Source organism: Ornithodoros turicata, unplaced genomic scaffold (assembly GCF_037126465.1).
Source record: "Ornithodoros turicata isolate Travis unplaced genomic scaffold, ASM3712646v1 Chromosome34, whole genome shotgun sequence".
Taxonomy (NCBI): Eukaryota; Metazoa; Arthropoda; class Arachnida; order Ixodida; family Argasidae; genus Ornithodoros; species Ornithodoros turicata.
In genome coordinates this window covers 716277-732453 of record NW_026999361.1, presented here as the reverse complement: position 1 = coordinate 732453, position 16177 = coordinate 716277, and the positions used below count along the sequence as shown (strand labels likewise).

The 16177-nt window shown below is 47.3% G+C and overlaps 1 protein-coding gene across 2 annotated transcripts in view; it reads right to left on the bottom strand.

The window, feature by feature from the left end:
- Positions 1 to 16177, bottom strand: part of LOC135373893 (uncharacterized) — a 113631-nt gene that overhangs the window by 15685 nt on the left and 81769 nt on the right. For both annotated transcript variants that reach the window (XM_064606932.1, XM_064606933.1), the window contains exons 7-9: positions 5185 to 5259; positions 4959 to 5100; positions 2924 to 2973 (exon numbers count right to left, since the gene is read on the bottom strand). In XM_064606932.1, coding sequence (XP_064463002.1) covers positions 5035 to 5100; positions 5185 to 5259 — 141 coding nt within the window. In that variant the 3' untranslated portion in view covers positions 2924 to 2973; positions 4959 to 5034. The remainder of the gene's footprint in view (positions 1 to 2923; positions 2974 to 4958; positions 5101 to 5184; positions 5260 to 16177) is intronic.

The window sequence follows — 16177 nt, the reverse complement described above, 5'->3', positions numbered from 1 at the left end:
TTTGCACTTGCGTATGTTGAGGTTTATTTTCTGGCATCAACGTGAATCCCACGAATCGTGGGTGTATGCGGTGACATTAGTGTGAAGTGGTTTATGCATATACTTTTCAATTCACTGCATATTTGCGAACATTCCACTGGTCTCATGTTTGTTTTTACTCTCTCCCTGTGCAAGTATAGCGTGATACCCTTGACACTGGTTGATCACCACTCCAGGTGCTTACACATAAATGTGGAAAGCCCAGGCAGGTGCCACAATGCTGATGTGCACACTTGTTCAAAATTTCACTAATCGGAGGATAATGACTCTTTTCAATTGCCAGCATCAGCCGTTCAGGTACTTCCTGTCGCACCAGTATTTCTGAGCGACAGGAGATTTCTGCTCACATCACACCTGATGAAGCCACACCCAACCGTAGCAGCCGCGATACGTGTTACTGACGAATTATGATGATCGTTTCGGCCTTGCAAGAGCCACACACAACTATAGCAAGCGCGTAAAGCTATGGCCAATTTCCCTCTTTGGCTTGGTTTAAAGAAGCTTGACCCGGTACGCTTTCACCGCTTCCTTGGCGTGGTAATCGACTCGGACTTGCGCGGGGCTCGGCACATTAAACATCTTGAAACTAAAGTGCAGCGATGGCTCCCCGCAATTCAACATCTTTCTGGCTCAGGATGAGGCTGTGATCAGTGTTCCCTGCTCGCGGTTCACGCGGCATTGGTGAGGGCAACTGTGCGTTACAGCCTTCCTATTCTGCACAGGATATCAACAACTTCATTAAATACACTTCGGTCCCTGTTTGCTCGAAGCCTTCGTCGATGCCTCGGAGTTCCAAGAATGGCTGAAACACGGCAAGTACTGGCTGAAGCTGGTGAGCTCCCGATTGAAGTTCTCCGTGAACGGGAAACGGCTCGGCACTACCTCCGTTTGCCTGCTCACATTCCCCGCCACCCGCTACTCAGAAAAATTCGATACCGCCCTGAAAGCGACTTCTATCGAGTAGCGCAGAGGACACGCCAGACTCTGACTGGCTTCATAACTAAGGACACTATACCGCCGGAAGCCCCCTGGTCTCTACCGGTACCGCCCACTTTTGTACGCTTCCCAAACCTTCTGGAAAGAAGAGATCAGGTCCCCCCCTCAAGTCCTCCGAGCCCATTTTCATGCTCTGGTAGACGCGAAGTTTTCTACGTTTACGGCAGCATATACTGATGGCGCATCCCGAAACAACAAGTCTGCCTCAGCCTTCGTCATTCCATCCGAAGGCGTCGTGCACGGAAGACGCCTCTCACATCCAACCTCCTCCACAGCTGCTGAACTCTATGCCATCCTTTTCTTTCTACAACACACCGCTGATTTTCCACCCCGGGAATGGGCAGTCATTACAGCCTCCAAATCTGCCCTTCAAGCAATCGAAAATTCCGGCATACGAGGCCCATCCGCACCCCTAGTCACAGACGTGCTAATGGCTTACCACACGATCTACTCCGCAGGCCACAGGCTAGTTCTCCAGTGGGTTCCAGCCCATTGTGGTGTCGTGGGGAACGAGCAGGCCGACAGCGCCGCAGAAGCAGGACTCTCGTATCGGAAACGGACCCGTGTTGTTCTGCTGAGAGGAGACCGCCGTTCCATTCTGCGACGCCTAGTGACACCCCTGGCTTCCCGCCAACGGACAACCGACATTCTTCCCCCCTCTATGTTGAACAGAGTTGATCCCACGCTCGCTTTCCGCATGCCACGAAACACCTCTCGTCAAGATACTGCATTAATCCACCGAATGCGCCTCGATGTGGCCTTTACAGCTCAGTGGCGTTACCGCTTGAGACAAGTTGACTCTCCCACCTGCTGCCACTGTGGTGCTCTTGAGGATCTGGAGCATATTCTTTTTCATTGCCCTCACTACGAACCTTCCCGAACCACACTCTCCGAGTCTCTTCGTCAGCTGGACTCTCGCCCTTTCTCCCTATCGAAATTGCTTGGTCCCTGGCCCAATCCAGCCTAGCAACGCTCTGCGCTCAAAGCTCTTCTGACATTTCTGGACACCATCGGACTTCGATCGTTATTGTGAAGGGGCTCGTTATTTTATTCCTCCCATTCCACCCAGCAATGGGGTAGAGTATCGCCTGTGGCGATGAAACTCCCCACTCTCCAAGGTCGAAAATAAAGTTGTTGTTGTTAGCAAGCACGCGCAAAGACACCGAGTAATGTTTTGTTTATTGAAAAAATCTGCACCGAGCGGTACCTGTTGGCCAATGTTTCTGTCTTGGTTTAACTTCCTTCATTGTCTTTACGATCCCTTGGGCGCAAAGCTAGATGAGCAAACTTGGAAAAGTGGTCTTCCGATAACCTAATTGCAGCGAACTTCTTGTGATCTGTCCACTGGACACGTTCCTTGTCTCCACACGCAACAGCTGATAGGGGTGAATTATCGTGAACCATAGGTGAAACTCCGCATTGATGTCCACCATGGCATTGAGCAGAGCGTCCGCTTTGACAGCGGACAACAGTAGTGGGGTACCAGTGTGAACATTATTTTAAATCTGCTTTCCTCGTTTCATATATCACAATTTTCACAAAAATAATGATCGGCAACTTTTCCTGTCGCATTTCTGTTGTTCTTAATGATTGACGTTGTTGTTTTTAACTGTCACTGTGCAGTCTGGGGTACGCAGCTCGTGCGAGGGGGAAAAGCGAATGAGTTCCTCGAACTCATTCGATGAGTGAATGTCAGTCTCATATAATGTCAATCTGCGTGCTCTTGTAGCACTCAACAACTGGCATTCATACAAATGTCATGCGTTGGGAATGACATTAAGTTTTCCCTGACTAATACCCTGTCTTATGACAAGGGTTTTAGTCATTGTGCAAAAACAAATCTGCGCCGTATAGAGAGGTGTCACAAAAAATAAGCATGTCCACGTACCAGATGTGCTGCATGATATCCTCTTGTTCTTTTCGGTACACAAGTCTCTCCTGCGAGAAGTCAGTCAGTCGGACAATTTGCACGTCTCATTAGAGCCAACTTTCACAACAAGCTAAACGGTGCACGCGTCTTTGTGCATCCTAGTTCGGTACGCATGTATTCTGGAAAATTGCCTCGAGCACTATTACGCACTGAAGGTCTTCACAGAAAATTAGTGATAGCCAAACGCATTGAAGAATAATTCGGCAGCATCAGAATAGGATACCCAAGCACTTTGGGGCACCAAAAAAATAAAGGGTCTTCACTGCGCATGCTGCATACCCAACTTGTGCACTGCGTTGTGCGGGTACCAAGCTTGTCCCAAATACGGGGTGCGATCAAAAAGTTCGGAAAGTGGTTCTAAAGCACAATGCCACAGGGACGAGGTTGATGTCAATGACCTTCGTCTGTTCTCATGCCGAGTGGCATCTATTTTTCCACACGTTTTCGTGACCACATGCACACGAGCTGTTACGATTTCACTACTGACTGTAAACTGGGGCAGAAAGCAGACATCAAATTCTGTGTCAGTCTCGGCAAATCGGCAACGGTTACACCTGAAATGATCCAGCAGGCTTATGGTAATGTGTTTTGAGTGGCACCCATGCAGAGAGGCAGAAAATACCTTGAAGATTTTGGGGGGGGGGGGGGGCAGGGAGGCCATGCACCAGCACAACCCCGGAAAATAGCGATGTGATAAGACAACTTGTGCACGAGGACAGTAGAAGGAACCATTCACGACATTGCTCAGTTTGACCATGTGTCTATGGCACAGTGCAGGGAATCCTGACATCTGTTTTTGGCGTGCGCCAGATTGCGGCAAAATTGGTGCCAAGGATTCTGGCCACCGAACAGAAACTCGCATTAGAAACTCCGTAGGTTTTAGGTCGCAGCAAAACAATCACGATTTCTCGCTAGTTGTTTTGTCCCCCTGCGACTCCTTCGTCTTCCCAACAATGAAGCATAGTGTGAAGGGTGTCATTTCGAAACCGTGAACGAAGACCGACTTCCAGAGATCCCTTTGAAAGAAGGAAAGCGCTAAGAGCGGTCTATAAGTGCACGAAGAGACTTCTTTGAGGTTTAGAATGGGCAAATTTAAACAAAGTAGATATTGCCTTCGTATGCGCCTAGTCTCGGAACTTTCTGATACCACCTCGTAGACTTGCGTCACGCTGGTGTTGTGTGACTGTTAAAGGGGTTGGGGTTGAGAAACCCTATGCAACCTTCCAAATGCATGCCTCCGTATCATATGTTGTAGTCCATGGATTTGGCACGCAAAGTCCCACATTCCTCATTTGAACGGTTTTTTAACTGTTGTCTTTTAAAAACTGCGAGTTTTCGAGCCAGCGCTGACGGTTGCGCCGAACAGCGCTGAGAGGCGTTGGCAGACAGACGGGAAGTGACGTTTTAGCTCTAAAGTTTGCCGGAAGTACACGAAGGTCACCATAACGATGGCCGTTCTTCGGTGGCCGGCTGCCTTTACGACCGCCTGCGTCGTTATAGAAACGGAAAAGTATGCACTTCCTGTCATCACTCTGAACCATCACTCCAAAAGCCGTCGAGGAGTTGAGAGCGGCACAGGAGTTCGCACAGCGGGCGATGGTCGCAGTGCAGTACCTTCGTAACCCGAAATCGTAGAAACGTAGCATTTCGATGTGCATGTTTAGCAGAAATACTGACAAGGTTATTGCGTCAAAGTTTGGAAATGGTTACACAACCCTTATACGTAGAGCCACGAAGTAAGTAATAAAATACACGCACCCTTCAGCGGAAGATTTGTTCAACAACGATATTATGGGCCAACACATCTTTGACTAAAAATGTTTAAATGAAATAAATTTCGCTCCCAACTCGTTGTTGTGTTGATTGTTGTAGCTCCTGTATGGCGCTACTACATGGGTTTTGAGCTACGATGAGGTGATCTGCCTACCGGTGATCTGCCTACCGGTGTGGCGGCACGCTATTGGTGGTGGAGGGAGGAGGGGTCTGTACGCACCCTGTGATCAATGCGATCATATCGACTTGCTTGAACAACTGAGCCTGCTTGGTTCTGTAATGATTCCCAAAGCTGCTCAGTGTTGTCCCCATGTCGCCTCGTTCGCTGCCGGGAAATGCACGATGTATGGCTCATGGCTAGCCTGTTGTTGGATTGGAAAACACACCAGTTTATGCCACGTTTTGACAGTTTTGGATGGAAAACAGAAAATATGATGTTAACTTACGTGGGAATTAAAGGTGAAGCCAACGACACGGATTCTTACTTTTATTGACTTGAGTGTTTCATATCGCAGATTAATCTGAAAATACAAGAAGGGAAACACCAATAAATCAAATATAATTATGGGCATGGCAGTCCACCGAACGTGTTGAACGTGAGCTTGGTTTGGCACAACTATTGTAAAGTGCACGTTCGATCATCGATACAAGCTGGGCAGGTTTTTCCGTTAAAGGGACTATAAAATTTCCCAAACCCCCGTATTTATTTTTCTCTTTTTTTGTCGGTAACGGTTCTTCCTGTCGAGAAAGTAACATGCTAGTAATTTTTCCGGGCGAAATTGCTCCATTCTGTGCACCGTTTTCCAGCCAGCCTCACACCCAGTGCTTTTAAAGCCAGCACCATCCAGAGAGAAAGAACGCTACACCAGAGTGAAAGCACATGGCCCGTGTGCTTTCCTAGTCCCTGACTTGTGCGGTCTTTCAACGTGCTACCCCGGTTAGACGACGCTGCGGTTTCAATAGAGTTTATTCACTGACGCCAGTCCTCCATAGGGCACGAGCTTCGAAAAGGCGAAATCGCCTGCCTCTATGATGTTGGTTCCTCAAAGATTTGTGTGGGTTTTGTTCGCTACCTTTACGCTATTTGGAGGACTGTTAAAAGGGCACTAAAATGCAAAAACAACTTGCTCTCAAATGAAAGTTAGTGTTTCAATAAGTGCAATTCGCACAAAATTAGTTCAGAAAATGCTACCGTTTAGAAGAAAAACGCAATGAAAACACAGCCCTCTTTGGCGGCAACGAATGGGATGCCGAGGAGGCAAAGATTGGCGGCATCCAACGAGACAGCAGGAGAACCCCACGCATACCTATCGTGGCCATGTGGATTTGGAACGGATCCGATAGTAGTGTTCCGTATATGCGCGGCGTGATGCGCAGGGCTGCATTTTTCAATACCAATTGATTGAATTGTAGCCCGCAACAGTTTTCGCGAATGTTTCACTGGCCACATTTATCTTGAAGTCCTTCGGACAGCGACGCAAGTCCGCTTCGCAACGGGCACCATGTTATTCACCGGTACTGCTCCATGGCGTGGCACGCGTGTGCACGCGCAGCATGGAATAAAAACACCGATGCACGAGCTGAGGCGTTGCTCACTGCTTAGCGCCAAAGCAAGAAACAGTGTTGTGTAATTTTGATTGCAGCTTCGTAACGGATTCAATCTTTGAATTATTATAACAAGTACGAAATTAACATAGCGTGTAACCTAATTTGAAGTGAACTTGGTTTTGCATTGTAGTGCCCCTTTAACGTTGAAAACATGCGAATTACCTGGATTATGGTACAGATAATATTCACACAGTACAATAACCTTGAAACGGTGAATGCGATGTGGGTGAAGGACTCGACATTCAAAACATGAGGACCATCATCATGGCGACAAATCTGCTAGCAGGATTGGCGCTCTCCTGCCGATGGCGTCATGTGAATGAATCTATATGGCGACATCCACGAGAAGACCATGTAGAAGAACGCGCGATTGAAGTTTGTCATCCGCATCCTCCTTTCTCTCGCCGATTCTACTCTCATGCCTCCTCAAACTATACGCGGCTGTGTGGCCTCACTCATTGCGTCACAGGTGTTACGTAAAGCACGCTGATACCAGTGTGGTGCCGGTTGCAGCAAGGTCGCACCCGCATCGTTGCATGTAGAGGCGTTTCGCTTCTCTTCGTCGCCGGCTTTTCTTTATGAACGGGTGACACAGAATAACGAACTGCTTTTTGTCGGTAAAGTGTGTGCTGTCCGGTAGCTAGCAGGTGTAACATGCGAGTTGTACTTCGTGTCCGTATGTAACCGTCTTCTGCTCGGCGGCCGATCACAGCAGGCAAGCCAAGCTCCTACCACTGCGATATTTTGGCCGCCGTCGTGTTCACCGAGCTATGCAGGCCTACAGCGATTCACTGAAACACTGTGAAGTTTTAATATCGCTCTTACCGATGCAAAGTGTCTGGTAGTTGCGTGCTGTTGCAATTGATATTTACGTGTTTGCATTTCGACAAAAAAGCGAGCGCGTGGTGAAGTGCGGCTGTGATTTTTGCAGTCTTTCTCTCTTCGTTGTCTATTTGTTTGTACGCATTATCATTGTCAAAGACAGAGTTGCCTAATCTTTCGATCACCGTTGTTTCAACTTGCGTTCTGCCAAGCAGTTTCGCGCTTTCGAGCGATACTGATTAATTCTGCATTTCATCGTGTATGGACGCGACGGGCTGGCCGCATTTCCTTGCTTCAAAGGAATTATTGTTTGCTTACGAATATCTTTTTCACGCAAGAATTTTTATGTGGTATCCACTGTTAAGCATGTCCTGAATATAAACACATTAAGCATTAAAGTGACACTTGCATCCGTTTCGGGCGATTCCGTAACTATAGTGTTATTTTATTCCTTATTTCCACACTATCGAAAACCCCACACGAAATAGTGACGTAGTTCGGTTGTTATTCGGTGGAATACATGACAAGAGCAGGCGCCGAATGTTGAGAGTATTGGGGCACATTGGTCCGCCGTCGTCTGCAAACTCTACAAGGCATCATATATCAACACATCAGACGAGAGCAAAAGTTACCTGTGGTCGGAAACCAGAGATTTCCTCGATGATAGCAGTAATGCGATAATAGATGGCAATGATCCCTATTCTTTGGGATACGTTGCCACGGCACTGTACTGGAGACAGAGACGAAACTGATCACGACGACCCGCAGCACGACTATTTCGTATGAAACTTGTCAATTGACGATCACGCCTTTTGTCAGTTAGAGCAACTTTTCGATTCTGTGCTTGACAGACGCCCACTTCAAGAAGAACAGGTGGCTCTGCAGGTTTTCCAATCATGAGAAATCGGACGCGTATTTGTGTGGGCATTAGAGGCATAGGCATAGAGCATTAGCTGTTTTTCCTTTGTATATGTACTTTCTGGCTTGGACTGGGGCCTCCACAGGTAGCGCCGCCACCGTTGGACATTGACGTCTCGCCGAGAGGCACTGTTAGTGCCGACCCAATACCGTGTCACTTCCCTACGCCGGGCTGACGAGTTCCAAGTAGGACGAAACAGCTGTACTCGGGTGGGAGTGCACGGTCAAACTGTAAACATATTCTCGACGTGCAGCAATAGAGCATTAGCTATTTTTCCTCTGTATATGTACTTGGCTTGCACTGGGGATTCCACAGGTAGCGCCGCCACCGTGGGACATTGACGTCTCGCCGAGAGGCACTGTTAGTGCCGACCTAAGACCGTGTCACTTCCCTACGCCGGGCTGACGAGTTCCAAGTAGGACGAAACAGCTGTACTCGGCTGGGAGTGCACGGTCAAACTGTAAACGTACTCTCGACGTGCAGCCATAGAGTATTAGCTATTTTTCCTTTGTATATGTACTTGGCTTGCACTGCGGCCCCCACAGGTGGCGCCGTCACCGTGGGACATTGACGTTTCGCCGAGAGGCACTGTCACTGCCGACTCAGGACCGTGTCACTTTCCTACGCCGGGCTGATGAGTCCCAAGTAGGACGAAACAGCTGTACTCGGCTGGGAGTGTACGGTCAAACTGTAAACATATTCTCGACGTGCAGCCATAGAGCATTAGCTATTTTTCCTCTGTATATGTACTTGCTGGCTTGCACTGCGGCTTCCATAGGTGGCGCCGTCACCGTGGGACATTGACTTCTCGCCGAGAGGCACTGTTAGTGCCGACCCAAGACCGTGTCACTTCCCTACGCCGGGCTGACGAGTCCCAAGTAGGACGAAACAGCTGTACTCGGGTGGGAGTGCACGGTCAAACTGTAAACATATTTTCGACGTTCAGCCATAGAGCATTAGCTATTTTTCTAGCTAGTAAAAGGACCAGGTATGCTACCGTAATTGCAAATACGGTCCAAGTAGTGTAACTAATACGACACCAATGAAATATGCCGTAAATAAGACGGTAGTGTGTCCGTAATCGTGATTGCAGTCAAATGGCTATATAATTTACGGTAGTCCGCCATACTTTCACATTCCCTTCCAGTATCTGACATTGTGCTATGCTTGCTGGGAACAGTGAATTTTAATAAATGGTTGATTGCTGTACTTGTATACATGCATATGGTGGCTCAGTGTTGCTATGAATTGTATTTCATTAGAGGCCAAGTTCATACTTCAATAACTTTCACCTGCTGCTGTACGTACACACCTCGGCATGTCGTACAAATTGTGGACGTCATTGTTTAGCTACCGTGTGCTCTGAAGACAAAAACACACGAAAAACAATTACGAACAGACGGGAGCGTTTACTGTTCAGGATATTTAATATGAATACCAAAAAGGACAGGAAAACAAGTGCCAAAAGAAACAGAACAGTGCTGCAGCGCGCAATGCTGCTGACAGCAGTGCAGCCGCGTCGGCGGCAGAGCTAGAGCCAACGCGGAGCCAACGATGGCGAAGGGCCCACACATCGCCAACGTCATTTTCAAATTGACAGACGGCGTTTGCAAATGGCGCCGGGGAAGTCCATGCAAGTTCCATGTGTCCAAATGGAGTGGGTTTCAGATATGTATAAAGTGTTATTGTTTCTGAACACTCACCCCACATTGCATTTTTGAAAGGTGTATCCACAGCGCACGGTTGATGATTGCACGATTACGTCTTTCTTCTAATCTTATTAGATTAGAAGTTCAAACCCCGCTGGCGGAGCAAAAATAAACGTACTGCACTCACAACAGACGCGTACTTTGGCCTGATATTCAACGTAAAAAGGAAAATTATCCTGTGTATTATTTCCATCTACCGTTACTCGAAGCAGCTGCCGGCTAGAAGAAACTGAGCAAGCTCCGTGCGCATATGCCCACTGATGTAGCCTGGAGGTAAATTATCTTGCTGATGTGTTACATTTACTTCTTCGTCCCACTCCAGTGCTTCAAGCTAATGAATGCTAAACTGTTTTGTTCTAAATTTTGTATTCTAGGTGAAAAGATCTAAGAACATGCGTATAGGACATATCATGTGCTTTATATGCATACGTACGTGTCGATGTGGTGTTACTGGTACGATGTCGTGATTGTTGAACATGTTTTACGTGTTCTTGACCCCTGCCCAATCGGCGATTTCAGATATTGCCCTTGTGCTCCGCACGGGTGCCCTCCGTCGCCCAAGTCACGCGGATCGCGCAATGCGTCGTGGGAAATGGTTACATTCGTGCTTGCCTGCCTGCTGCTCGAAGGAAGGAGGGAACACGCAAACCGTTTGCGCTCTTCTTCTTCTGTCTGACTCACCCAAACTAAATCCCAAGGTGCAGTGAGGCATTCGCAACACGGCGCTCTCTGGCGGGCAATCCATGCAATTTTCTGAAATCGTCTATTTGTTCGGTTCCAATTCTGTTCCTGCAGAGAAGTTGAACACAGAGACTCACTGTGTTCCACAGTGGGTGGACCAGCAAAACAAAGTAGTACACACGTACTAATATGCCTACATTACAAGCTCAGCTAGGATCGATTGCATTTTTTTCACTAACTAGTGGGCTACAGCGACTTGAAGAATCATGGAGTCTAAAGCGTGAGCGCTACAAATAAAGGCAACCCGGCCGTTACGTGCATTTCGGTTATAGATAGTGGCCCCTGGTGGAGTATCCGTTACCTACAAGGCATACTCACCTTTTCACAAACTTCAAGCTGTACTGGTGCTGTTCGGGTTGAAAATTACCGTATTACTCCAAGCCATTGCAGACGCCGCTATGTTTCTCTAGCCTCTCCAGCGGCGTTTGAAATCATCCGCACAACGGGCTATGGCATCATGTGACTCTGTCTTCTGCGCGTTGCGAAAAAACATGCCTTCTGCGCAGATTTCTCCTTTAGCGGCGACGCAGTCAGACGACGGAGCGGGAGAGGAGAAGGAGGCTGTGGGCCAAGAGCGAAAAGGGGTGCTCAAACGATTTTTTGTGGACACAGTGCGCACAGTGCGTCTTTGTGGGGTACGCACGGTGTCCAGAAGGTGATATATGTGGGACGTCTTGCTGCTGTATACTCCTTGGAGCATCCCACGTAACGCGGTCCAGGAGGCGTTCAATGGATGTTCACGTAGGCTGCGGATGCTCGGACCCTTGCCGGCTGTCCCAAAGGCGGTTACTGGTTCTCTCGTGGGTGCTTGTAGTGTTCATAACTTAATTGTTACACCCTATGTCTAGAAAGGCAGAACCTAAGGAACTGGTGTCCCTTGCAACTTTACATACAATTAGTGCATTTTGTTGGGTTGGCATGCTGCTTGTCCACTCTTGAACATTAGCATTCCTTTGAGATTGAAATCGGGCCTTTTTACCCACTTAGAATTTGCGGCAATAAAGGCATAGCATGGCGGATAATGTTCGGTGTCCCTCTCCGCATTTTTTGTCGGAAACAAAGTTGTTGAGTAAAGCTACTTGTCGCTGGCTAGTACGTGTAGCTGCCTATTTTAATATATTGACAGCTTCTGTTTCTCCCTAGCAGTAAGGAAGTGTGGTACCCTCTGTAGGGCAGGTGCACCGCGATGCTTGTGCTCTGCTCGCCATATTATTTATTCATTTCATCCAGAATGCAAGAAGCATTACAGAGTTGTTTCTTTGTTATGTCTACAGACTAAAACTGAGTAGTAAAGGAAGTCCACTTTGGTCACAAAATGTTATACTGGTGCGACGTATTTGCAGTATGCGGTTTTAAAATGATTAGTGGGTAAAATGGATGCGAGGCAAATGGGGATGTGCTTCCAATCATGATTTGTGAGCGGAACAAAGAAATCTGTTTTAGATTCAACATGGAAATTGCGTGGTTTCTCTCCCTATTTTTTCGGTGATGAGTAGTACAGGTGCGGGACGTGCATGTGGGAGTATAGGAGACATTAGAGTGGCAGCGAATTTATTGTGGCAATATATTTTATGTGCAGAGGTGTGTGCATGTGGATCTGCATTCTAATGCTAGCAGCTCTCGTACTACATATCCTGGCATTTTTTTCTTACAGGAGTATACCGTGTAGCAGCCCTGCAGGGGCAGCAAGCTGAACAACAGGGCCACAACCTACGAAGAAAGTTCTAGGGATTGTTTCAAAAACAGCAGAAGTGTAAGGGAACGTTTTACTTGGTAACCAGATACATTTAATGTGCTTTGCAACTCTAAGATGTTGTTTGATCACTGCAGATTCAACAGACTTTACAAAATTTAACGGACGTAATTTTAACGTGAAAAGTCCGGCAACATAGCTGCCATTAAAATACATGTAGATTTACGGTAGTTTTTCACAATGTACAAGAAGCGGCGTCATTGCGTCATGCCGCGGGTGAGTGAGCACCGTTGCTGTGACTGAACGGAACTGGTTGGTTTCTTGACGGAACTGAAAGCGGAGAGATTGTCGCTCAAGTACAAGTGTGCCGATGAGGAGGAGGAGAACAGTACTGTACTGAAGGAGAACTGTACAAGATGGAACAAAGCGTCTCTAAAAGTTGAGTCCGAGGAATCGTCGTAGCTGGCAGACGAAGTCCGGCAGAGTAAACTCTTTTTGCGGAAGTGGATGTATTCCATCTGCGGAGATCTGATGCCCGCGAAACTCCAACGAACACTTGCCAAATTGACACCTCTGGATGTTAGAACGATACCGTGCTCTTGTAAACGGGAGAAACCTTGACGGAGGTGTTGCTCGTGTGCTTTTCTGTTTCGCTAGCGATGACGATGTCGTCCAGCTAAACAGTGGCAAACTGCAAACCTCGCATGATGCAGTCAACGACCCTCTGGAAGGCCTGCGCAGCGTTCTTTAAGCCAAAGGGCATCCTGAGAAATTCAATAAGCCCGAAAGGCGTCATGATAGCAGTTTTGGGCGTGGTCTGCCTATCGTGTAGCAGATTCCTACCAGGGCCTACAGAAAATGGTCGAGCAGTTCTGCAATGTCTGTCAGCTGAAGCACTTGGATTAACCACAAATACATTTTAATGTGCCAGAACTTACATTCTTCGACCATACTGTAAGTGACCAAGGAATTTTCTTTTTGACCAAGGCAGCTGTGGTAGCTCTCGAGAAGGGCGCCGCCTAACAACTGGGCCTGATGGTCGCTACGATCCTCCCTTGGAGTAGTGGGATACTATGCGAAATGTTTCCTGCATTACGCCACAGTAGTGGAAACGATGCGGCAGTTATTGAGAAGCGGCGAATCATTTCCATGGACACAAAAATTGGAAGACAGTTTCAGTCTTGTCAAATCACTCTTTACTTCATGCCCAGCCCTGCATGTATTTGACCCTCGCCTTCCTGCAATTGTGGCCACAGATGCCTCCTTTTGCAGGTTAGGAGCTGTCTTACCGTAACAGTAGGTATATCCTGTATGGACTGTTGCCTTTGCTTCGTGAACACCCACCTCTCAAGAAAGAAAGTACTCGGCAGGAGAACATGAAGCGCTCACATGCTTGTGGGATTACGAACAGTGGCATGTATATCTTTGGAATGCCCGTTCACATTACGTGCAAATCGCCAAGCGCTGTTACAGTGTTGGGTCCCAAGGAACAGGTCATTGCCCATTGCATATTTTAAGATCGATCTTCCGACTTCATTACAACAATTTTGGGGTAGAATAAACGAGAGGAAAACAGAACTGAGTTGCAGACGCCCTATCAAGATTGTCGTAAACTACGTAGGGACCTTCAGATGAAGAAGTTGTTTGTTTCCTTTCATCTGTAGTTGCAAAGAAGGAAATGCAAGAAACATAAAGTATCGACTCTTCCATCAGTGAGGTAGTCAATTTCTCAAATGCAGCTCATAGCTGTCACCATCGAATTCTATCATTGTCGAAGCAAACTCCGCTTCATGGATAGGCTTCTGCTTTGAGGAGATTGCATTGCTCTTCCAGAAGCCTTGACTGACCACTTACTGTCAGTAGACATCTCCCTGTTTGCAAAGAAACACCAGCGCCACCGATTTGGTAGACTTGAACTACGCTCGAAGCTAGGGGCGAACAAGGTCGCTCCCGAAAGCCATGGCCTTGGGCGGATTACGGTGGTCCCTGCAAGGGACGCGACCTTCGGTCCTACTTTTCTTTCAATAGGAGGCAGCGAACAAGTGGCCATCCGTGGAACCCAGCCCTCCCCTTCCGATTTGTTTCGGTTTCAGTCAGTCTACCAACATCATGATGACAATTATCGGGTAGAGGTACATTGAAAAGAAGGGAAAGGGTGCAGGCAAGCTCGTATAGACTCATGGTAGGGGACCGAAAGACACTGAACAACAAGAACGGAGCAAGAAGGAGAGCTGAGAATTTGTCCTCCGTCCTTCGTGTTCCGTTTCTCTCAGTCCCCTACCATGAGACGTATATTGCTCACAAGACTCACAGTAGTGGCATCGTCGGCACCAAGCAACGGTTGAGAGAACTCTACTGTTGTCCAGGAACAGACTTTCAAGTTGAAAAAGCATTCTGCTCGTGCACTGGTTGCCAATCTTCTCACAAATCGGCAAAAACACCGTTTTACAACCTCTTCATCCAGTGTCGTTTCCTGAAACACCGTGGCCGATATTGGGCCTCGATATTGTTGGACCGTTTGAGCAGAGTCCACTGCAGTGTTGGTATGAGATTGCACTGGTGGATTACTGCAGAAAATAGCCAGAATATTCATTTGCATCCACTGTTACACCTTCAACGGTGATCACGTTTCTGATGCTTGTTTTCAGCCGTGAAGGTCATGCAGAAGAAATAATCACCTCCAGCGGACCACAATTTACTGCAAAATAATTTGAAAAGTTTCTTCTGGAACATGGCATCTGTCACACATTTTTGTTTCAGTCTGTCTTCGAGGCAACGGGCAGGCTGAACGATTTAATCGCATACTCAAGGATACAGCACAACCTGCTATACTCGAGAACAAATCTCTAAGATTTACACTTCTGGAACACCTTAGCGTATACAGGGGAAACTATCCCATGCAGCTACTGGTGCGCCACCCACAGTCCTCCTGCACTGCAGATGTCTGCGAACACGTCCACAGCCAATTTGGGCTGCTTCTGTTATAGTGAAAACTAACATCCCAGTAATCCACGAACGTCTAATGGACATCTAGAGGATGGTACACCGCGGATATTTTGGATATCTGGTAGACATTCGGATATGTCCAGCTAACGTGGAATGGATGTGCTATGGATCGTCGGAAGCTTATCCATAACTGTATATATGGATATCTTCTGGATGTGACAGCTGGACATTTGCACATCCGATAGACGTGCTTGTGAGGCATTGCGACGTCTAATATACGTCATATCGATGTTCCTACCGGATTAACATACGACGATATATAGACCAGATTGCAAATCTACTTTTCCAGCTATTTTGTGTGCATGAACAGCGCAAATGCCGTAGGCCGTGGCCGTACCCCACCCGACACGGCTTGGGCATTCCTCAGTAGCCTCTATTGGCGTACAGGATGCAACATGTACTAAAATACTAATAGTTGCGGGATGTTTGTTAAGTGTAGTGGGGCCGAAAACGTTTGTAACGGTGACGAGGATCTGTTTCTGCAATTAATTCGTACGTCTGCAATGAGTCAAACTGCCCGCTAACATTTCTGATATTCCTTGCTAACAAATATTGTGTTTGGAATTCAGGCTATTGGAATTCAGGCTATGATGAGGTTACCTACTGAGTGGAGCTGTCAAACTGACAGGTTTCCTGTGTTGGTGGAAGAGTGCTACGAGATACTTTGCAGAGAGCAGGACGCGAACCAATGGAAAAAAGTTGCTTTTACTTGTTCTCGAGTTTCTCACGTTCTCGCAAAATAGATTCGCTTTCTTCTAGCGCTATATGTAAAAATTACTATTGAATTGATAGTCAAAACAAAGTTTCGTAAACGTACGTCTCCATTATCGTTTGTTAATCCGGTAGGAACATCGACTGGACGTATATTAGACGTCGCAATGCCTCACAAGCACGTTCCACCGGATGTGACAAATGTCCAGCTGTTACATCCGGAGGATACC